The sequence below is a fragment of the Schistocerca piceifrons genome, chromosome 3 (genome assembly GCF_021461385.2).
Source record: "Schistocerca piceifrons isolate TAMUIC-IGC-003096 chromosome 3, iqSchPice1.1, whole genome shotgun sequence".
Lineage (NCBI taxonomy): Eukaryota > Metazoa > Arthropoda > Insecta > Orthoptera > Acrididae > Schistocerca > Schistocerca piceifrons.
Window position 1 is genome coordinate 72,673,304 of NC_060140.1, and position 24,478 is coordinate 72,697,781.

At 38.7% G+C, this 24,478-nt stretch overlaps 1 protein-coding gene across 1 annotated transcript in view; it reads right to left on the reverse strand.

The window, feature by feature from the left end:
- LOC124788398 (coiled-coil and C2 domain-containing protein 2A) overlaps nt 1–24,478 on the reverse strand; it is a 348,192-nt gene that overhangs the window by 242,307 nt on the left and 81,407 nt on the right. Inside the window, exon 7 of the mRNA XM_047255664.1 lies at nt 769–1,001. Coding sequence (XP_047111620.1) covers nt 769–1,001 — 233 coding nt within the window. The remainder of the gene's footprint in view (nt 1–768; nt 1,002–24,478) is intronic.

Consider the following 24,478-nt stretch of genomic DNA (forward strand, 5'->3'; position numbering starts at 1 on the left):
TTGTAGCAATATGTTTTAGACATAAGTAGGATCAGTGGGGGTAATCAAATAATTTTCCCTTCAGCATTGTACTGTTAAATATCAGTATTACTCTTACAGCAAATAATTTGCTGGCAGTTTCATTGAAGTATAAATGCATTGCATAGCCATACTGAATATTCTAAACAAACATGCACACAAAATGCATATATGCACTAAATTCAATGAGTTATTCCAAACTGTAGTTAAATACACAGGGAGAAAGAAATGGACTGTCAAAACAAAGCCATCACATTTAATTATGCAAGTACTGCATACTGTAACAGGAGCCATCATCAGTTTTATCACACAAACTGTCCCAAAAATCATTAGAGATCACATAAGTTGTTATGTCACTGAAAAGCAAAAACAGTTCTGTTTACAATCATATTTCAGTTAGAGTATCAAAATCTTGTGCTGGATTTATAGCTCCAGTCTTGTGTTATCTTTGTCATGAGTCAATGGGACAAGGTATACTTTCTAAAAGACTGCAATACACAGCTGCAGCATCCAATTATAAAATATTTTTGTAAAATAAAAGAATACTCCTGTTGATGAAATACAATACATGTATTTGAATGCGCCAATGGAGATGTCATTTAAATGATGTGGTTGTTTTATCTCAGTAAGAGATTTTATGGTCTACTTCAATGGGCCAAATATATGTATATCATTTCTAATATTTACATCCCATTTACATTGGATTCTAATTTCATGGGTCAGGATTTTATACAATGGTACTTCCCTTACCTGGAAAATGAAGGATCTTGATCCACAGAATTATTATTGTTCAAACTGATGACAACATCTGGTTCTCCAGGAGGGCGAAAGCTCTCACGAAAACTGTTGGCAAGGTCTGAACGTACAGCTGCATCATCTAAATCAGTGTAAGTTTCTGTTTCTGACTCATGTTCATTCTCATTCTCAGTACTTCCAGAACTATTTGTCGGTTCACCTTTCCCTTGTAACTTCTTCGATATACGCTAAACAGATGCATTGTATATTTCAGTATAGCTTATTTACCAATGACCAAAATATTGTTGCCCTTATTGACTAGTTTTGATCAAGGAAAAATTTAAAATCAAAATAAATAACAACATTCTGCCAGAGTCTGGCTTCAGCTGCCAAAACTGTGATCATATGTATGTGAGTTGCATTTGCATGTGTGTGTGTGTGTGTGTGGGGGGGGGGGGGGGGGGGGGGGTGCGTGTTGTCTATTTTTGACAAAGGGATTGTTGGCCAAAAGCCAAAAGCTTATTTTGTGACAGTCTTTTTGTCGTACCTATCTGCAACTCAGCATCTCTGCTATATGGTGAGTAGCAACTATCCCTTTTATAATATTGTGAAATAAAAAGGTCTCATTTTTACTGATGTCACCTCATACAGTTACATCAGACTGCACTTCATAAAATTCTATTGGGAAATAAAGATAGAAAATACTTTCATTTAGAAGCTGGCAGCAGGGAGAGGTTCAGCCAAAAGCAAACAGAAACATAAAATGATCTCACTTTTACTGGTACAATCTCATTACACTTTCATGTGACTGCACTTCATAGAATTGCGTTATGCACCAGAGCAGAAAAGGGAAATGAACTCAATTTTTCTTAAGTACACACCTGCATAGCCACAGGTGACAGCATGCAGATATGATGACACAGCTACACAGCAGAAAGTAACAATCAAACTTTAAGCTCCTCGCATACATGAGTACATTTTGCTTCATTGGCATCAATTACCAAGTACGAGTTACACATTCAACAAAATGTCCACTGAGAGAGGGACAGAGATGTATTTGTTAGGTCTTGTGACATGAAGCAACAAACATTACCTCTGACAGAATAACACATTTTAGACACCTGACAGTGCAGTTAAGAGCCTGTAACAAATTGTAACCCTTTTGTGGGCACATTTTGTTGTAGCAACTCAGCAAAGATAATTTTTTTGTTATACTACATTAATTCTGATCAACTGACTATATTTATTTTTTGATAATTTTATTTCTGTGATTTAGGACCAAAAACTATGGTGGTAAATGGATTTCCAACTTCCCTTTTGTGAGTTGTTATGTTTTGCTATTACAAGTAAAAAAATAATGAACAGTGTTTCCTGTTTTTATTTTATCTTTCCTTTTACTTTATTCAAAAAATAATTGTTCCCAATATTAAAGTTTATTTACCACAATGTGAAAACAATCCTTGAAACTTTATCATGCAATAAAGGTATGAGCTAAAAAAAAATAATTGTTTCCAATATTAAAGTTTACTTGCCACAATGTGAAAACAATCCTTGAAACTTTATCATGCAATAAAGGTATGAGCTAATACAGGTCACTGTAACGTGTATTGCAGAAGTGAAGGAATGTGTTCCGACAATAGTAGTGATCCCATGACAAACAGAACCTATTTGTTGTGGCAGTTTTCATACACTTGGTGCAGAGTACTACCATGTTAGGCAAAGACAGAGGTAGTAAGATGTATTTCCAAAAGCTTTGGGATACCATTAAGTTGGTGGTAAGTATGTTCTCAAGGACCACAAATGATAGATTAATTTTGTGGTACGTATACTTCCCACGCCCCTCCAGAAACTACTTTGGTGGTAACCATGCTTCCCAACAACCATTAAAACACCATTGTTTAGTGGGACATATCCTTCCCACAGTCCTGACGGCTACATTTCACAACAAACAGAAATTACAGCTGGTGTAGTAGACTGCCAATAGATGCCAGGAGCATACAGAAGTGGTAACACATATTCCATTAAACACTGTAAAGAAATATGTTTGGTGGGAAGTATATCCTCGACGGCCTGCAAAAGGGTTAAACAAAAATGGTGGAATGAGGACTGCAGATGACTGGTAATGAAGCAGGTCACATTCAGTCATAATAAACAGAGACTCATGTCATTACCTTGAACACGCTGCTTCCCATTCCCGAGATGGCAACATTCAAGTAACCACCACCTGCCACTCATAGCACTTCGTATTGTGGCTGCCTACCACATCACTGAGGGTCTTCCACCATCAGTACATCTCACAGTGTTTATCATATTAACATCATTGTCAGTCCTGGGTGAGAGGGCCATTCAATGCCTCTATTCCTGCTCGTCACTGCAAGCACTTCCTGGTGCCATGGTGCGAGTCGAAAGAGTTCACTGCACAATACTGAAAAAGCTAAGCCATTACATTTAGACTGGGATACCTATTTAAATTTTGTGGTGGGTATGTATAATTTGAAAGTTCACACAGGAACTGGTCATTCACCATACAAACTAATGTATGAGAGGAAAATTCTGTCACTTTCTGACATGATTCAGCCAAAATTATGGACACAAGGTTAATCAATGAAACTGTTTGCCAAGCAGTTAAGAGAAGTTTGTCAGGGAGTAAACTATGCCAACACAAGGGCTGTGGAAAATAAGGAACAGTTGCTAAATGTGCTAGTAAAACACCGCAATACAGTACAGGGCAGTGAGTACTGCTAACAAACTCTTATACCCTGAAGGGCGACACTGGAGTTCTTAATGCTTCACTGTTACAGATGAGCTCTTTGCATTCTGTGTTCAGGCTGCTTTTATTATAGCTGTACTGCTTGACAAATGCTGGTGCCTGTGCTGAGAGTGGCATTCTGCTTGAGGGGGAAAAAAAAAGAAATGTGTTTTCGAAAGATCTTTGATGAGCAGCAACATGTACACTGCATATTTTCGTATTACGATATGCTGCATATTTTCGTATCACAAAAATATAAATTCGACTTCTACCAAACACAGCACGTTAGTTTCCAAAGTGTTGGAATAGAGACTGCAGTGCACTTTTTTAAGCCAATCATAGCTCATGTCATGTGAGCTTGCCAGCCAATGACAGCAGATATTCAGAGCACAGGACTCGTGATGCAGTCAAACAATAGCAACATCACTGTTAAGTAGCACGAACACACAAATAGGAATTAATGTACATAGTGTAGCTACAAGAAAAGCTAAGGTTTCACACATAATACTGGTATTTTTAGTGTGTGTTACACTTCTAAGATACATTACACAAATGTGCCAGTAAAATTTTAAACAACGACATTAATGTCTGGTCTTCTGGACTTGAAATTATTCTAAGTGGCTGCTCCTCAAAGTGTTAAGTCTTAAATGAGAGTCAAACGCTCTGTGATTTAACAAATCATGTTGCGTGTAAGGAAATTTCCTTTGAAAATAACGCTTTTCAAAGAACCATTCGCAATATTTTCCCGCGACCTCTTAGACATGGGTTCGTTACAGCAACTGCCAGAGAGCAGCCAGAAAACAGCGTTACTGTGCGTAGGCAGCTATGATGATGTAGAAATCCTGTATGTTCATACATATATGGCATTAAGAGATCTTACAAGATGTCATAAAAGAAATATGACATCAGAGGATACACCAAGAGCATAGTAATTCCATAAACCATACTAAAATGCATAATTCGGCTTAAAGGGCACATTCATACGTCCAGATTCACAATGAAGTAGCTCACAACCTGATATTACACTTTCCAGTGTGCTTTTCAGGATGCAAATTTTCTTGGAGCACCATTACTGCATTGTCTCATGTTTGGTCCTTTATTATGACATCATGCCATTACATGCCAGAAGATGAAAATGTGCACTTGAAATTCAGTGAACAGTTGAAACTAGTCAAAAGTGTGGAATGACAAACTTTGTTTCTTATAAATTAGCTGCACCTGCGGAAAAGATTACCAAAAGCCACATTTATTTAGGGGGGGAAAAAAAATTGTTGTGCAAAGCGATTTATGCTTGACTGCCAAAAACATGGAAATAAAATAAAATCAGAAAACTGAAACTAATAACATACTTTAGCATTCTGTAATTATGTGAATGTATTTTAATTCACTTGATAGCTCCCGTAAACGAAGAGGAAACAGCAAAATCTCTAAATGTAAACAGGCGTCACTATCCTCCTTCCCACTACAATTCAGACTGCTCTGCGCATGCACAAATCTGGCAGCCTGGCACACCAGAAAAATTTTTCTGGGTAGCATGACTGCTTCTGGGTACTGCTGCTGCAGCCACGCTTCTAGTAGCCAGAAGCGGGAGAAGGTACTGCTCATACGCAATGCAACTGCACATGCACATGAGCCCGCTGGCAACTGCTCAAAACAAACTTAATGTAAACTGTTGTGACGTTGCACTCATCGGAAGCAGTTTGGTGTTATGAAGTATTCCACAGTCTTCATCCTAAAGTGTTTGACACATTTTGCTTTTGGCAGACGCTTGTGGGTGCATTGTATTTTGTTGTTGTAAATGGCGTATTTCCTTCGCAACTTAAGTTTTATTTTGGTTTTATTCCCTTGTTTGTATTTTATTGCTGCAGTATTATTCTGCAGTAGCAGGATACAGTAAAATTTTGCTAGACTATCAGTCTTACCAGTCAAAATTACAAAAATTTAACTGAAGACTAAAACACCCGCGTCTGGCCATCCTGATTTAGGTTTGCCGTGATTTCCCTAAATCACTCCAGGTAAATGCCGGGATGGTTCCTTTGAAAGGGCATGGCCGACTTCCTATCCCATCCTTCCCTAATCCGATGAGACCGATGACCTCACTGTCTGGTCTCCTTCCCCAAACAACCCAACCCCTTCTAAAGCAATGAAAAATTCCCAGAATTCTAAATAATTTCTGGATTTTTCCCAGTTTTCTCCGGGATAAAAAATTCCTGGTTTTTTCCAGATTTCCCAGTGTCCCAGACTGTATACACCCTGTTAAATTAAGTAAAACAATGCACAAAACTTTAAAGATTTTGCAGAGGTAAACTTTGCACATGGTTGATTTCAGCTCATACATTGCAGTGAATGAAATGTAGATATGATATTGAAATTTAATTTGAAATTTAGAGCAGAATGATTTCTCGTTTCATTTTTGAGTTGTTGTGGTCTTCAGTCCAGAGACTGGTTTGATGCAGTCTCTATGCTACTCTATCCTGTGCAAGCTTCTTCATCTCCCAGTACCTACTGCAACCTACATCCTTCTGAATCTGTTTAGTATATTCATCTCTTGGTCTCCCTCTACGATTTTTACCCTCCATGCTGCCCTCCAATATTAAATTGGTGATCCCTTGATGACTCACAATATGCCCTAACAGCCAATCCCTTCTTCTAGTCAAGCTGTGCCACAAATTTCTCTTCTCTCCAATTCTATTCAATACCTCCTCATCAGTTATGTGATCCACCCACCTAATCTTCAGCATTCTTCTGTAGCACCACATTTTGAAAGCTTCTATTCTCTTCTTGTCTAAACTATTTATTGTCCACATTTCACTTCCATACATGGCTACACTCCATGCAAATACTTTCAGAAACGACTTCCTGACACCTAAATCTATACTCGATGTTAACAAATTTCTCTTCTTCAGAAACGCTTTCCTTGCCATTGCCAGTCTACATTTTATATCCTCTCTACTTCGACCATCATCAGTTATTTTGCTCCCCAAATAACAAAACTCCTTTACTACTTTAAGTGTCTCGTTTCCTAATCTAATTCCGGCAGTATCACCCGATTTAATTTGACTACATTTCATTATCCTCATTTTGCTTTTGTTGATGTTCATCTTATATCCTCCTTTCAAGACACTGTCCATTCCGTTCAAGTGGTCCTTTCCTGTCTCTGACAGAATTACAATGTCGTCGGTGAACCTCAAAGTTTTTATTTCTTCTTCATGGATTTTAATTCCCACTCCGAATTTTTCTTTTGTTTCCTTTACTGCTTGCTCAATATACAGATTGAATAACATCAGGGATAGGCTACAACCCTGTCTCACTCTCTTCCCAACCACTGCTTCCCTTTCATGCACCTCAACTCTTATAACTGCCATCTGGTTTCTGTACAAATTGTAAATAGCCTTTTGCTCCCTGTATTTTACCCCTGCCACCTTCAGAATTTGAAAGAGAGTATTCCAGTCAACATCGTCAAAAGCTTTCTCTAAGTCTACAAATGCTAGAAATGTAGGTTTGTCTTTCCTTAATCTATTTTCTAAGATAAGTATAGGGCCAGTATTGCCTCACGTGTTCCAACATTTCTACGGAATCCAAACTGATCTTGCCCGAGGTCGGCTTCTACCAGTTTTTCCATTCCTCTGTAAAGAATTCGTGTTAGTATTTTGCTGCAGTGGCTTATTAAACTGATAGTTCGGTAATTTTCACATCTGTCAACACCTGCTTTCTTTGGGATTTGAATTATTATATTGTTCTTGAAGTCTGAGGGTATTTCTCCTGTCTCATACATCTTGCTCAACAGATGGTAGAATTTTGTCAGGACTGGCTCTCCCAAGGCTATCAGTAGTTCTAATGGGATGTTGTCTACTCCCGGGGCCTTGTTTTGACTTAGGTCTTTCAGTGCTCTGTCAAACTCTTCACGCAGTATCGTATCTCCCATTTCATCTTCATCTACATTCTCTTCCATTTCTATAATATTGTCCTTAAGAACACTGCCGTTGTATAGCCCCTCTATGTACTCCTTCCACCTTTCTGCTTTCCCTTCTTTGCTTAGTACTGGGTTTCCATCTGAGCTCTTGATATTCATGCAAGTGGTTCTCTTTTCTCCAAAGGTCTCTTTAATTTTGCTGTAGGCAGTATCTATCCCCTAGTGAGATAAGCCTCTACATCCTTACATTTGTCCTCTAGCCATCCCTGCTTAGCCATTTTGCACTTCCTGTCGATCTCATTTTTGAGACGTTTGTATTCCTTTTTGTCTGCTTCATTTACTGCATTTTTGTATTTTCTCCTTTCATCTATTGAATTCAATATCTCTTCTGTTACCCAAGGATTTCTATTAGCCCGAATCTTTTTACCTACTTGATCCTCTGCTACCTTCACTATTTCGTCTCTCAAAGCTACCCATTCTTCTTCTACTGTATTTCTTTCCCCATTCTTGTCAATCGTTCCCTAATGCTCTCCCTGAAGCTCTCTACAGCCTCTGGTTCTTTCCGTTTATCCAGGTCCCATCTCCTCAATTTCCCACCTTTTTGCGGTTTCTTCAGTTTTAATCTACAGTTCATAACCAATAGATTGTGGTCAGAGTCCACATCTGCCCCTGGAAATGTCTTACAATTTAAAACCTGGTTCCTGAATCTCTGTCTTACCATTATATAATCTATCTGATACCTTCAAGTATCTCCAGGCTTCTTCCATGTGTACAACCGTCTTTCATGATTCTTGAATTATTTGGTTTCATATCCAAAGGATGGTTGCACACGACATGCACATTCATTCGCATCCTTCTGCATTGCAAATCATTTGACCATATCAGTCATCACATATCATAAATGATTCAAGATATCCAAACAGGGTTGTCTGTAAATAACAGCATGCAATGAGGGACATATGTTGTATGACAAACACTCAATTTTTTTTTAAATTCGATAAGATATGGTAGTAACGGGTCTGCAGCAGTGAGAGGTCAGCATCTCAGGATCCATTCAGATGTCCACAGTACAGCAGAAAAATCCAAGCTTTGTGCATCTACATTACCACAACACTTGGGGACAAACATAGCAGGATGTGTATACACACCCACAGCAGTGAAAGAGTTAACAAAGTATCAGAGACCATACCATACCACATCACCCAAATGACTTAGCCAGTAAATGTAAAACTACAACCACTGACTAAGACATGTGCGTGTCATTACAGTGAAGCCATTTAAAGGAGCAATTGACACATTACCACATGTTCCATCACTTCAGCAGAAAAGGAGAAGTGGCCTAAGAAAAGAGAAGATATATGCAATGTACCATGTGAAGTTAGATCTATGGGACAAATAGGGTGATTCAACATGTTTTTATACTCTAGATGTACACGGGTTATGTTGGGATACATGTTCGGGTAACTGGGTAAACATTTTTCATTTGCTTGTACTTGATTCTTTAGATATACACTGATCCAAAGGAGGGAGGGGGCTGATGGTAATTCATTTTCTCTTAGGTGGTGTACCAATGATGATGTCCAGAAGGATGGTCATAATACTACTACACTTTTGCAGAGGAGGCATGATTCAGGACCAGCTTCTGAACACTGGGATTTTGTTCTCAAGGCAACCATATGTGAGACTCACAAATCACAAGTGGACAATTAAATTGACATTCAACATTTAAAAGGTGTGAAACGAAGTCTCAGGACAGCAGAACATGTCCACAGAGTTGCACAAAGAGGCAATGAAAGGAGAAATACAGTATTAGCAGAAGTGCAAAATGAATATCACAAGTTAAAGCTTTCCTATGAAAAGTTAAGGGCTAATTTACAGTAACTGATGGAAGTAGATCCATGATCACTACTACAGAAGACAACAGGATGGTTGGATGCAGATGGGAAGCTATTAAAAATGGTGCTCAGGACAGCAAACGACAATGGTACAGAAAGCAGGAACAACATAAAAGGGAATCATAGAGGAGAGCTCAGAAGATACAAAAGCAATGGTCTGTTTGTATGTGACACAATTAGCAAATGTGGAACAAGGAATACTGTATATTATCAAAGCAGTGGAAAAGTTAATGACAGAATTAGAGCAGTACATGTGGAGCACCATGAATACCCTGATTAGTGATTGAAAGGAGATGCACTTGATGAAATGATAGTAGTAGTGAAGTTATTTATTGTAAACATTAGTAGACAGTTTGGAGGGTGTGAGGACTGAAATTGAAATGTTGCAGGAAGCAGTTCATCATGTCACCCATGTACATATGAGTGTGATACTGCTAACCCAGCCCATGTGGAGTTGCTAATCTCCCATGGGCATCTCCCCACATGGCAGATAGGGGAATGTTTACCAGTGGGAAAATAAAATACCTGGAGCAGACCAAAATTGGTAACTGCTGCTTTGGGTCTCCAAAGGCCAAGGGAAGAAATCCCTGAATAAAAACTACCTGTCCTCAGGTAGAGATTGGACGTAGGGTTGACAGCCCACTCTGTAAAGAATACCTGTTATGAAACTTCAACAAAGAAAAACAAGATGGATAAAAGATGACAGATATGGCATGGACAAGGTTATGGTGGGTGTGCAACAAAATGATGGAGACAAGAAAATTGAGAAAAGAAAGAGAAAAATATGAAGCATAAATCAGATTTATTTGTCGGTACTTGGAATATGAGATCATTATACCACTCTGAAGTGATGCAAGGCCAAATAATGAACCTGAAGCAGAGCCTCAGAGCATTGCAAGAAGCAAGATGAACTAGGAGTGGAAACCTACAAAAGAAAGAAGCAAACATATTTTATAGCTAAAGCAAAAGGAACCATGTGTTCAGGACAGAATTTGTAGTGCATCACCAAATAAAGCACTTAGTAACAGGACCATCCCTTTAAACCCAAGATACCAGCACTTAGGATAAAAGGTAAATTCTTCAATTATTCCATAATTAATATCCATGTAGCAACTGAAGAATCAGAGGATGAGGAGAAAGAAGCTTTCTATGAATCTCTGGCAAGAACATGTGATGAATGATCAGGGCACAATACAAAAATACTAGCCAGACACCTAAATCCCAGGTGGGAAGAGAACAGATATATAGACCAATAATTGGTATCTATAACAAACATGCAATAAGTTATGACAACAGGAAGAGTTTGATACTATTTGCAGCATCTAGAAACATGGTGGCTGGCTTCATATTGTTCCCACAGACGGAAATACATAAGGGAATACCAGATGGAAATACAATAAATCAGATCAACCATGTACCAACTGATGCAAGGCACAAGTCAAACTTAATGGATGTAAGGGGCTTAAGAGGTCCAAATATAGACACAAACCACTTCCTATTTTGGGCACAGGTGAAGGCAAGAATGTCTAACACAGTGAAAGGAACCCAGCCTAGGACAAATAAATGTAACATCATAGCTTTAAAATCAGAGGAAGCAAGGGAATGATAGCAGAAGAAAATAATTCAGGCTCTTGAAAATGCTGGAGAATGTAACAACATTGAAGACCAATGGGAAAAGATAAAAAAAGTGCAGATAGCAGCAGATGAGATAATTGGAAACAGCGTGTGGCAAAAAAGGACCTTGTGGTTCAATACCAAATGTGAAACAGTAACAAACAAAAGAAATGAAGCATACAAAAGATCAGTACAACCACATTAAACCATGAGGATAATGGATGAATATAAAGAAAAATGGAAAATTGAAAAAAGGACCCACCAAAGGAAAAAGAGGGAATGGATGAAGAGAAATACTGAAGAAATGGAGCTTCTGAGGGGTACAAATAAAGCAAGGAAATTTCATAGAGAGGTGAATAAGACAGGGAAACATTTCTGAGTCAGAACAAGTTTAATAAAAGATAGGAAGGGGGAAATTGTTAGTCAAGAGAAGGAGATATGCAAGAGGTGGTGTGGATACTTTGATAAACTTCGTAATTTGAGATCGATTGTACCAAGGAACCCAACAGAAATACAAGAGGAAGAGGATCCACATAACAATGTGGACCCATTTGATGTACAAGAGATGAGAACTGCAATGAGAATAATACAGAAAAACAATAGAGAAGAAAATATCTTGGTGAGGGGAATGACTTTTCATAAATCTGTGCAGATAGTGGCCTATGTGGATGACATCGTCATAGTACCAAGAACTCTGATGGTAATGAAAGAGACATTCACCACACTTGAACAGGCCAGCAGGAACACAGGACTAAATATCGACAAACAGAAAACAAAATAACTAGCTGCTGGGAAAGTGCACAAGGAGAATATGGCAGCCAAAATAACGAGGGTCGTTATACCTTCAAAAGAGTCAATCATTTCAAGTACCTGGGCTCAACTCTACCCAGTCTAGATGATAGCTAATGTGAAATAAAGATACTAATTGCACCCAATAAAGCTCATTTCACCTTAACAAAGCTTCTGTCCTTGAGGCTCATGACTAGAAACACAGAATTAACCATTCATAGAACACTGATCAGACCCTTGTTTACATACACCTCTGAAACTTGGCCTCTGACAGCACAGGATATTGAATTGCTGGATCCATTTGAGAGAAGGATACTCATAGAACAATCAACCCAATTAGTGAAAGGGGAAGATGGAGGAGGCAATATAACCATGAGTTGTATGCAAAGATCAGCCGATTAGAATAATTGTGAAGTCATCTACGCCGAGATAGGCTGGACATGTGGTATGGCTGAATGACACGGACATACTAAAAAGATTTTACAAAGAAAGTCAGGTGGACAGAGAGGATGTGGTCAACTGAAAACTAGATGGGAGGATGGAGTCACATAAGACCTTCAGAAGATGGGCTACAGAAATTGGAAAATGCTCGCAAGGGACCAGGACAAATGGAAGGAGATAGCAGAAGATGCCAAGACTCATCATGAATTGTAGAGCCACAGAAGAAGAAGACTGCTAACTCAGCAGCAATTTCTGATAGGGTTACAACAAACACAGAGGGACTTTCCTACAGTGTTACAGCATTTCAAACCTGTAACAGAAAAATATACAGTTCTTTTATCACATGTCTACTGATAAAGTTAGCACTGGCTGAGCTAGTCTCGACATCACTCATAAATTTTCTGGTAGCAGTCAAAAATGCAAAATACTGATATTTTATAATTCATCCATACCCGATTAAGTGGAACACCATCAATAAACAGGTACAAGTACAGACTCACAGAGTGTTATTAGTCTCAGAATAAAAAGATTCTCATGTACTTATGTCTGTAGTATATCTAAAGAACGGTATCACAAAGAGTGTTACTATTTATCCAGTCACAGTAGTGCAGACTAATGAACAGGCATTTCAAATGAAACAATTTCTTGGGAAAATGGAAGTGGCAGAGTGTAAAGGGAAGCACTAGCCCCATAGCATGTCATTCTCAATGGAGAGAAGTCTTCTGAAGTAAGAGTGATTTCAGGTGTGTCGAAGGAGAGCATTGTAGGACCATTGCTATTCACAATATACATAAATGACCTTGTGGATAACATCAGAAGTTCACTGAGGCTTTTTTCGTATGATACTGTGGTATATCAAGAGGTTGTAACAATGGAAAATTGTACTGAAATGCAGGAGGATCTGCAGCAAATTGACGCATGGTGCAGGGAATGGCAATTGAATCTCAATGTAGACAAGTGTAATGTGCTGTGAATACATAGAAAGAAAGATCCCTTATCATTTAGTTACAATATAGCAGGTCAGCAACTGGAAGCAGTTAATTCCATAAAATATCTGGGAGTAGGCATTAGGAGTGATTTAAAATGGAATGATCATATGAAGTTGATTGTCGGTAAAGCAGATGCCAGACTGAGATTCATTGGAAGAATCCTAAGGAAATGCAATCCGAAAACAAAGGAAGTAGGTTACAGTACACTTGTTCACCTACTACTTGAATATTGCTCACCAGTGTGGGATCCATACCAGATAGGGCTGATAGGAGAGATAGAGAAGATCCAACGGAGAGCAGGATCATTTAGTACTTGCGAAAGCATTACGGAGATGATAGATAAACTCCAGTGGAACTGCAGGAGAGACGCTCAGTAGCTCGGTACGGGCTTTTGTTGAAGTTTCAAGAACGTACCTTCACCAAGGAGTCAAGTAGTATATTGCTCCCTCCTATGTATATCCCGCGAAGAGACCATGAGAGATTAGAGCCCACACAGAGGCATACCGATAATCTTTCTTTCCACGAACAATACGAGACTGGAATAAAAGGGAGAATCGATAGAGGTACTCAAGGTACCCTCCGCCACACACCGTCAGGTAGCTTGCGGAGTATGGATGTAGATGTAGATGTAGATAGCCACATTTTCAGAAAATTGGATACTACTGGATTTACTCCATATTTTCACCAGAAACAGTGATTGTCAACTGTTACAGAAGTGGAAGACCAACAGAGATGACAAAATTAAAATTTTAAAACATCAGATAACTAATCATCAGAGCGAAGTGTGACATTTGTACTGGTTGGAAGAATCATTATGCATACTATCTGTACAGACGTAACATTCCTTATCAACATCTGGATTCCAGCCTATTACACTCTTTAGATCATAGAAAAAGGAAAAATTTCAGTTGACTAGATGCTACAACATGTAAAGCAATATCATGAGAAATGCAAGCAAAACATAATAATTGTTAATGTAACCACAACAAGCATTATCCTGAATCTGCTACTCATTTGTGCAATTTACTTCTGCTTAAATGTAAAATATTCCATTCAAATGAATCACCAATCAATCAAATACTCATGGAACATTACACACCAGTGATAAGAATTAAGAATAGAAACTGTAAATTGTATTAGAAGTAGGTAACTGACCAAAAACACAATATAAGGTTAGGTAGTTAATTTACACAGACTAATCTTAGGAGCCTTACAGTTCAACTCAAGAAGCAACCAAGTGATTGATCTCAGAGTAATGTAAAATTGTGAATAAAAAGCATATATGGTGCTGTAACTACGAAATTTGTATATGTTCAACTTCATAGTTTATGTATGAAGTTTGTGTGGTGTCACCGCCAGACACCACACTTGCTAGGTGGTAGCCTTTAAATCGGCCGCAGTCCATTAGTATACGTCGGACCCGCGTGTCGCCACTATCAGTGATTTCAGACCGAGCGCCGCCACACGGAGGTCTAGAGAGACTTCCTAGCACTTGCCCCAGTTGTACAACCGACTTTGCTAGTGATGGTTCACTGACAAAATACACTCTCATTTGCCGAGACGATAGTTAGCATAGCCTTCAGCTACGTCATTTGCTAAGACCTAGCAAGGTGCCAGTACCAGTTACTATTGATACTGTAATTATGTACCGTCAAGAGCGACCAACTACGTCCGTTTTTTCTAAATTCTAATTTCCTTGTCCTGTTCCAGACCTCACGCCAACCTGCGTGAGCTAAAATGCGTGCCTTTCGGCTTCCTCTAGTAACACGGTGTTGGCTCTCCTACCAACCACAACAGTTTGTGCCTGATTTGGCTACTAGAAGTCAGCAGTTGCATGTACAGCCTGCCAGCTGCACCCCAGTTAGAATTAATAACTATTCAGGCAGGAGTGCAAGGTTCCACTGGCCACTTGTGTGTTGTCTGCTGCACATACTTTGTCTCTCATGTGTTTATGCCTTTTCATTCTTGGGTTAGAACATAGAGACTAGTTTGGTAATGGACAGAGAAAGCAAATTTGGGATAAATTTCTTGCAGAAGAGGGGATTAACAAAACAAGAAACATAATCAGTACAGCCAAAAATACCTATCCCGGATCCAAGGTAGTGATAAGTGGAATTTTACACATAAGATCAGTTAGTGATAGCTACATAGACTCACTGGATGCAAAATCAGTGTGATACTTTAGGGATAGTATTTTTACATCTTAATAAGTTTGTAACCAATAAGTGTCTAGGACAAGATGGACTCCACATGAATAGGTTAAGCTCTAAAACTTGCAGTAAAGTGTTGGCAGATGTGTGTGCCTTAATAAAAAACATGGGTAACTGACTTTTAGTAAAGGGGGTGATAATTTAAATAAGGCTACAAAAAATATTAGATGTGCTTCTGCCAGTAAAACAGATCATCTGATGTACTAGAAAAAACTGAAAAACAGAAATCAGAAAGCAAAGCAAAGGTAAGTGCTCAATCACATAATCCAGAAAAAATGGTTCATAATTTTATGCTGTTCCATCAGAATGTTCAGTCTCTGTGCAATAAGTTAATAGAATTGCAAATAATGCTTTCAAATGAATTAAATGATGCTTCTGTGTTATGTCTTAATGAGCACTGATTAAGAGAGGATATATTACAAACAGTAAACATAAAAAAATATGAATTGGCAGCCTACACTTGTAGAAAGCAACTTCAATGTGGGAGAAACTGAGAAACTGCATCTTTGTCAGAAAAGGAATACCTTACAAAAATACAGAACAACCAAAGACACTAAATAGGCAAAAGGATTTTGCAATATCATCCACAGAATTACCATCACATAAAACAACTGTAGTATGCCTTTACAGATCTCCTAAGGAAGACATAAAAAACTTTCATCAACATATGGAAAAAACTTTAATTCTAACTGTAAAAAATAAACAAATACTCCTTATATTTGGTGATTTCAATATATACTTTAGGAAGTCCCATAAAATAAGAATAGAACTATTGAATCTCTTATTTTCTTGTAACTTGAAAATCACAATACATTCCCCAACACGAGAAACTAGCTCTACAAAATCCACAATAGACCAAATAATAATTAACTATAATCAACAACATTACATAGCAGAAATAATAAAGACTGGACTTGGAGGCCACTATGGACAAAACATGAGTTTCAATATTGAATGTGATAAGGCCAACAAACTGACAAGTACATATGAGACCAGATCTTACAATGACCAGAATACTGAAATACTTAGAAATCGTTTAAAGAAAGAATCATGGGAACAAATTTATGGAGCTGGAAATATACCTGACAAATATCTTTATGGATACAATTAAATATCATTTTGATATAGCATTTTCACTTAAATTTAGGAGGTCAAAACTCACTCACACAAACAAATGGATCACTACATGTATCAGAAAATCATGTGCAGAGAAACGATTCCTCTACAAAGTTACAAAAACATGTCACATAACACCAGAATTTGACTGGTATTTTAAAAACTATAAAATAATTCTGAGGACAGTAATAAAAAATGCCAAAATGCTGGAAACTGACAGACACATAAGAAATGCATCAAATAAAATGAAAGCTGTTTAGTATACTGTAAAGATGGACACAGGAAGTAACAAAATAAAAACTAATAACATACATTTGAATAAAAATTTGCACATTATCTGCAAACCACAGGAGTTGGCTAACACATTTAACAGTTATTTTGTAAATGTAGCAGAAAAACTTATTGAGCAAAATGTCACCCATAAACATCCCCCACAGGTAACACCAAAAATTGAACAGGTAGAAAACACAATATTTCTCATATCAACTAATACACGAGAAGTACAGCAAGAAATCAAGCTTCTAAAATCAAAACATTCATCAGGAAAAGATAACATACCAGATTTTGTTGTAAAAAAATGTGTAGACTTATTTTCTGAACCACTGACATATCTTGTCAACCTATCCTTCTCAACTGGCAGCTTTCCAACATGTTCAGAAATAGCTGAAGTTCAACCACTACACAAGAAAGGAAACCAGGAAGAGGTGTCAAACTATAGACCAGTTTCTCTACTGTCTGTGTATTCTAAAATTCTAGAGAAACTCTTTTACAAGAGACTGCCAAATTCCATAGATAAATATAATATGCTAACAGCATCTCAAAATGGTTTCAGGAGAAATCACTCTACAGAAACAGCTATCTTTTCTTTGCCGAGCCCTGCTTCTGTACAGTAAGCGAATACCTAACCAAACAAAACAAAACTGCCTTACCAATTAAGGCTGTTTTCATAAAATGTGTAGAGTAAGAAAATATTGTATAATTTTTTCTTTTCTTAAAATGATGTCTGAAAAAAAAGAAAAGTCAAGGAATGTGTATTGTAATTAATTAATGGTCCAATATCTTTTGTACACTGTACAGTCCTAGATTCACAGGACCAATAAATAAATAAATAAATGTTATGTCCCAGAACAGAAAAGGGAAGGAAATTAAATTTTTCTTAAGTTCACACCAGCACAACCGCAAGTGAACAAGGCACAGGTGGTGACACAGCTAAAGCAGCAGAAAGAAACAATCAAACAGTGAGGTGGTCACATACATGAGCACACATTGCTATATTGGCATCAATTGCCAAGTATGGGTTAGACATTCAGCAAAATGTCAACCGAGAGAGGGGATGGAGATGTGTCACTGGCATGAGGTTTCAGCTGAGGCTGACAAGAAGATACAGAGCTGTAAATCTGAACCAATACATATTAAAATGCTAATCATCTTTTATTCATGCTGAAAGACACACTAAAGGTCCACATCAGCATCCTAACAACATAGTGGTGTCTGCTCAGCACCCCTACAATTCTCTTGGAAAATAAAGATAGAATTTCATTTAACAGCTAGCAGCAGGGAGAAGTTCAACCAAAAGCTAACAGAAACATAACATGATTTCATTTTTACTGGGGCCATCTTATTATAATTTCATGTAACTGCTCTTCTTAGAATTATATTGGAAAACAGAGGTACGAAAGGTTTACATTTACCATTTGGCAGCAGGCTGAAGTTCAGCCAAAAGCTATCATAAATGTTAGCATGCAGAACATACTGAAGGAAATGTGCCTATTCTGAGATAATTTAAATCATGAAGTACTAATGATGTGTGTTACCAAGTTACGGCACTACTTCTGCCACTCAATAGCTGTGATGCCATGCCCACTTCACCATGAAATCAGTCTGGACTTTACACCTTGTTACAAGTGAAACCCAGTGTGCAGTAAATGTTTGTCTTTCATTGTTCTCTTGAATCATTTTCCCATTAACCACTGTTGCTGTTGTTAACCAGTTTTCATCTTCCTCAAACCTGCTGCCATCTCCTTGCTTCTGCACATTTACATCTTTTTTTCTTTTAATCTCTTTTAGCTTTTATTGTCACTCTGTCTTCATTACTTTCATCTTCTCCACCTAATGTTTATTATTTTAATTCTATCTATAACTGCTCATTTTTAGTTTTGGTATAACCTTTTCTTATCTGTGGCATGCTCATTTTGTAACACATCACTTTTAAATATCCTCATCCAGTGCAAATGTTTGTGCTGGTCTTGCCTCATTGTATTTCCCTTGATGGAAAATTCTGTGTGACTTCTCGGCTCAATTTCAGAATAGCCACAACTACAGTATGTCAAATCCATTATTCTCTTTTTGGGTGGAAGAATTTCTAGTTACAAAAACTAAAACTTGCATCTGTGCTTGGATATATTCATTGCCAGTCAGCATTTTTATTTGATTTTAGTTTAATTCCAGGAATTATTTTCTCACTAGATGTTCCTACCCATGGGTCTCATACTAATTATGGAAGAGTGCTAGTGATTTTGTAGTTTAAATCAGGAGACTAACAAAACAATAACTTGATCATTGCAAAGTGCATGGCAGAGGGTACTCAGCACAGTAGAACACATTAGGGTTTCTTCCCATGAAACTGAGTATGGAGTGCAGGGAGAATGACAGCTGAAATATGGTTTCAGCTAAACTGGTTGAATCTAAACATATCTAAGATTCATACGATGCAAATCAAATCCAAACAGCCAAATTTTTGCAGATTAAGATTATTCACAACCAACAAGGTATAGAAGAAATCAACTCAGTGAAAGTTTTAGGTTTAAATTTGGATAAAGCTTTGAGCTAGCAAGCAGACATTGAGTAGCTAGTTAGCAAACTAAGCAGCTTAGCATTTTCAGTGCAAATATTATCAACAGCAGTTGTCATGGACATGGAAAAAGTAGCATATATAAGTTATTAAAATTTTGTTTTTATGGGGATCCGCAGACTCTAAATGATTAATAAAAGAAAACACAGTCTGTAGTAGGCTGTAATGTAGCAGATCTTTATTTAAATCATGTGATTAGCTTGTTGTGATGACTTGTCATTTTCAAGCACATGTGTAATATTACATATTACATGTCAAATTGTCAAATCATTTTTCACTACACATAAGTAGTAGATGTTATATTCAGCCCTTACATTGAAGGTGGAGCCACATTAACGTGACAACTTTAAACATCCTATTGGGAACTTAGAGCCAAGTCTCAAACTCTGTAACTACACTTTTGTGGAATTATTGGCGTGCCTTCAAGCATCTACTAATTCAAGTTTTCAACAGTTCTGTAATGCTCTCCTGTGAGTTAAACAAACCTATGACCACTCAAGCCATCTATCTTTGTCCATGTGCAACTTCCCTTGTTACTAGTATTTGGTAAGGGTCCAACACACTTAGCAATTTTCTGAGATGGTGCACATAAGTGATTTGAAAGCAGTCTCATTTGCAGACTGACTAAAATCTTTGCAATATCCTGCTAATGGACAGAAGTCTATCTTCTGCTTTACCTTTGGCTATGCCTCTGTGAGCATTCTATATTATATTTCTACAATTTGTTGTACATAGATATTTGTACAAGGCGACTGATTCCATTGGTGACTCATTGATTACTACTTATTTGGATTTTGTGAAATGCAAAATTGCATATTTCTGAACATTTAGAGTATGTTGACAATCTTTACACCACTTTGGAGGCTTATTCAGATCTGACAAAATGTAGGTGAAGATTTTTTTCTGACTGTAATTCATTAGAGATAACTGCATCATCTGCAAAAAGTTAGAGTTGTTCTTAATACTGTCTGTCAGATCATTAATACACAGTATGAACAACAAGAATACAAACACTCTTTCCTGGGTCACATCTGAACTTACTTTTGATTTTACTTTTGTTGATGACTTGTCATCCAAGGCAACATGCTGTGTCTACCCTACCAAGGAATCTTTAATCCAGTCACAATTTTTGTTTGATACTTCATACAATCAAACTAACAATGCACCTGTGGTCTAGGGGTGGCATCTTTGATTAGTATTCAAAACGTCCTGGATTCCAGGTTTGAACCCTGACACTGCTTAAAGTTTTAATAGAAATCATCATAAATGGCAACTGAAGACTTCCAGCAAAAAAAGTCACCCTCATTCTTCCGCTGGCCTTGTCAAAGAGGGTGGAGGAGGAGACAGAGTGTCAAGGCACTCTTTGCCATTGGGTTGAGAAACTGCCCCTATAAGATGGAAGAATCAGCAATGATCAACAGCATGAGGATGCAGAAGACAATGGCAACCACTGCATTAAGCATACATAATGTGTATTTACACGACATATGCCCTGTAATTGAAATGACATCATGATGGTCTCTCCAATGGCAAAATATTCCAGACTAGTCCTCCATTCAGATCTCCAGGAAGGCACTGCCATGGGGTAGGTGATCATGAGAAAAAAGATAATATTCTGAGTGTCATGACATGAAGTGTCAGAAATCTGAGCATGGTAGGGAAGCTAGAAAATCTGGAAAGAGAAATGCTAAAGCCCAATCTATATACAGTGAGGATCAGTGAACTGAAATGGCAAAAAGAATGGTAAGATTCACTGATGACTTTGCTACCCTCAGTAAAAGTGAAGAAGAATTACAGGATCTGTTGAATGGAATGAACAGTCTAATGAATACAGAATACGGATTGAGAGTACATCAAAGAAAGACTAAAGCATAATGAAGAATATCAGAAACAAGAACTGCAAGAAACATAACATCAGAGTTGGTGATCACAAAATAGAGAAGGTTAAGAAATTCTTTTACCTGGGTAGCAAAATAACCCTTCATGGACAGAGCAAGGAGGAAGTAAAAAGTAGACAATCACTAGCAAAAAGGGCATTCGTTGTGGTATTCTAGTCCAATGAGTTTGAAAGCCCACATAGTAACACTTGGCTCTAGACAACAGCCGCTAGGCAGCACTCCTAATACTTGCGAACACCGCTGCTGCTGCCTCAGTGAGAGGTGAGGGCCACACCCCATGCTCCAGCCTGTCAGCACCTGGACCCATTCTATAAAGCTCACAGCATAGCGTCCCAGATCTCAGTCCTCTTCCAACTGCACTTCAGTATCACTCATAGTATGCAGCATTGCTTGGTTCCACATACTGTTATGTCTAGGCTCTCGATTTGGTTTAAACTCCAGACTTGTTATTCTGTTGTGTTGTCTTGTTCATCCATTGCTGTTTTTCCCTTTTGTGGTTTTCAGCAACTCACTGTCAACACCCTTGGCCAGTCAGCTAGTGTCTCTTGGCCATGTCCAATTCCAGTTACTATAATTGGAAACAAAAAAAAGGTTAACAGTGTCTTATGGATGCAAGACTCATGTACCTTGTGGAACACCCACAGCAACAGCTGCTTCTGCAGTGACAGTTCAGTTCCCCTCAGAGGGGAGGGCAGCATACAAGAAGGTTACATGGCCAAAAATGCTGTTTGTTGTCAATAGTAATTTGGCTGGCACCACTTCTGGCTGGGATGGTTTCTCGATGTTTGTGTTTTCCATCAAGGACAAAGTTAAGGTCATCTCAGACACAGTTTCCTTTCACGAACTTGACAACCTCTGTGCCTCTATTGCATCTCTGTTCGAACCTGATCTGGAAAGTGTTACCAATTTTGAGGTGTGTATTTGTCTATGTCCTGATGCAGTGCTCCATGTCTGTTAGGCATGTCCACTTCTGGTCTCTCTGTAGATGGCGGTTAAGCTTGAACTCAATTACCTTCATGAAGCTGGGGCAATTGAACCTATCAAAGCTACTGCTTGGGCCACATCCCTGATAGTGGTTAAGAAACCAAATGGCTCCCTCCAGCTCTGTGGAGATTTTGGGTCAACAAGCAGTGCCCAGGCAAACATGGAAACCTATATTATACTGCATCGAGAGGACCTCCTCACAAAACTTGTCAGCAGCGAATATTTTTCTACACTGGACCTTGCTGATGCTTATTTAGAGATCCCACAGACTGAGGAATCGCAATGCATTATGGTCTTCAGTACAAACTTTCACCTCTACAAACATAATCATTTTCCCTTTGGGATGTGTTCTGTTCAGCAATCTCCCGAAGATACCAATAACATTTAACCATGATCATTCCCACTTGTACCAATTATTTATGACTTAACAGTTATGGGTGATATGAGCCAAGACCAGCTGCACAACCTCTGCTCCCTCTGTAGTATGTTGTATGATGCAGGGCTCAAGTGCAGTCTGCACAAATGCCAGGTTTTTTGGAGCAAGTGGAGCACCTTGAACAGTAGCTCAACAAAAATGGGATTCAGCCCACTGATCACAACATTTCAGCTGATGAATCTCTCCCATGTCCCCAAAACCTACAGGAACTGCAAGCTGTTTTGGGTAAAGTGAATTATTATTCTAAGTTCCTCCCACAAGCAGCACACATTATGCACCCATGCAACCAGTTGCAGAAGGAGGGCATTCAGTTCTGGTGGTCATCTACCAGTGAGCCTGCTTTCACCCAGCTTAAGCATACGTAAAGCTCGGTGATCTGCCTTATATCCTTTTCTCCATCACATCACCTACTTCTCCTGCTGACATTTTCCCGTGTGGCTATGGCATTGCTGCAGTACTGACACACCATAATGATGATAGTATTGAGCAACCCATCACTTACACATCAAAGACACTGACATGTACTCAAAGAAACTACTTATAGGTTGAGAAACAGGCTTTAACAATCATATGTACCTCTTTGGGAATAAGTTCACCCACATTACTGACCACAAACCATTGGTAACACTCTTTGAGCCACACTTTTGGCTTCCAGAATTGATGGCTCTTATGCTCCAGCACAGGGCTCTTTTCCTTAGTTCTTAGAATTACACCATTAAGTACAAGCCTACCAAGCAACAAGCAAAAGTGGATGTGCTCTCTCATCTACCCTCAGGACTAGACTTGGCATTTAACCAACTGAAGATCTATTTCCACACTGGCATAGAATGTCAGTGCACCTTGGTTGAGTTTTCCATTACTGTTACTCACATACACACAGACACATGCTGTGACACTACCTTATGGCATGTCATCCACTATGTGCTACAACAGTGGCCCACTTATTTTTCCAAATATGCTGATCCAGAACTTTGGGCCCAAGCTCACCTTTCTCATCCTTTGACTGTTGTCTCTGATGTTCTCCTGCTGTATGTGGAGGAAGATACCTACCATGTTGTCATCCCACTTACCTTTTACTGTAATATCTTGAAACTCCTCCACTGTGGGCATTGGGATATGCCATAGATGAAAACCCTTGCCAGGGAACATGCCTAATGACCAGGACTGAACAAATATGTAGAAGTCATGGTGCACAGCTGTTCTGAATGTGCCCAACATCGAGCTGCTCCTCCTCAGTCCCTCGACCCTGGCCCACTCCCCACTGAACCTGTGACCACATTCATCTGGAATTTGCTGGTCCCTTTCTGGACTCTCTTTGGCTCATTCTTGCAGACCCTTATTCCAACCTCCCCTATGTGATTAACATGGCATCCACGGCTACCACTGCCACACTCAAAGCACTTATCCAGATTTTAGCCATTGAAGGTCTTCCCTGTACTCTCATGTCTGACAACAGGCCACAATTCACGGTGATGGCCTTTGAACAGTTCTGCAATGCCAGTGGCATTAAATACCTGTTTAGCCCACCTTACCACCCATCCTCCAATGGCAAAGTGGAGCAGATGGTGCATAAGTTTAAACAATGATGTTGAAACCAGTGGCCACATCTAGCACTGCACCAGCACTCACAATGTTCCTGAGCACTTACAGGATCACCCTCTCCATGACCACAGCGTGAGAGAGCTCCTCCACGGGTCGCAGCCAAGTACATTCCTCCACCTTCTGGAACCACAGCCCTTTGAACCCCAGATCCGTCACACTGGACGATAGCCTGGGTTCAGCAGTCTGCATGCATTTCTATTGAACAAAACCTACATGGAAGCTGTCTATGGTGGTGTCC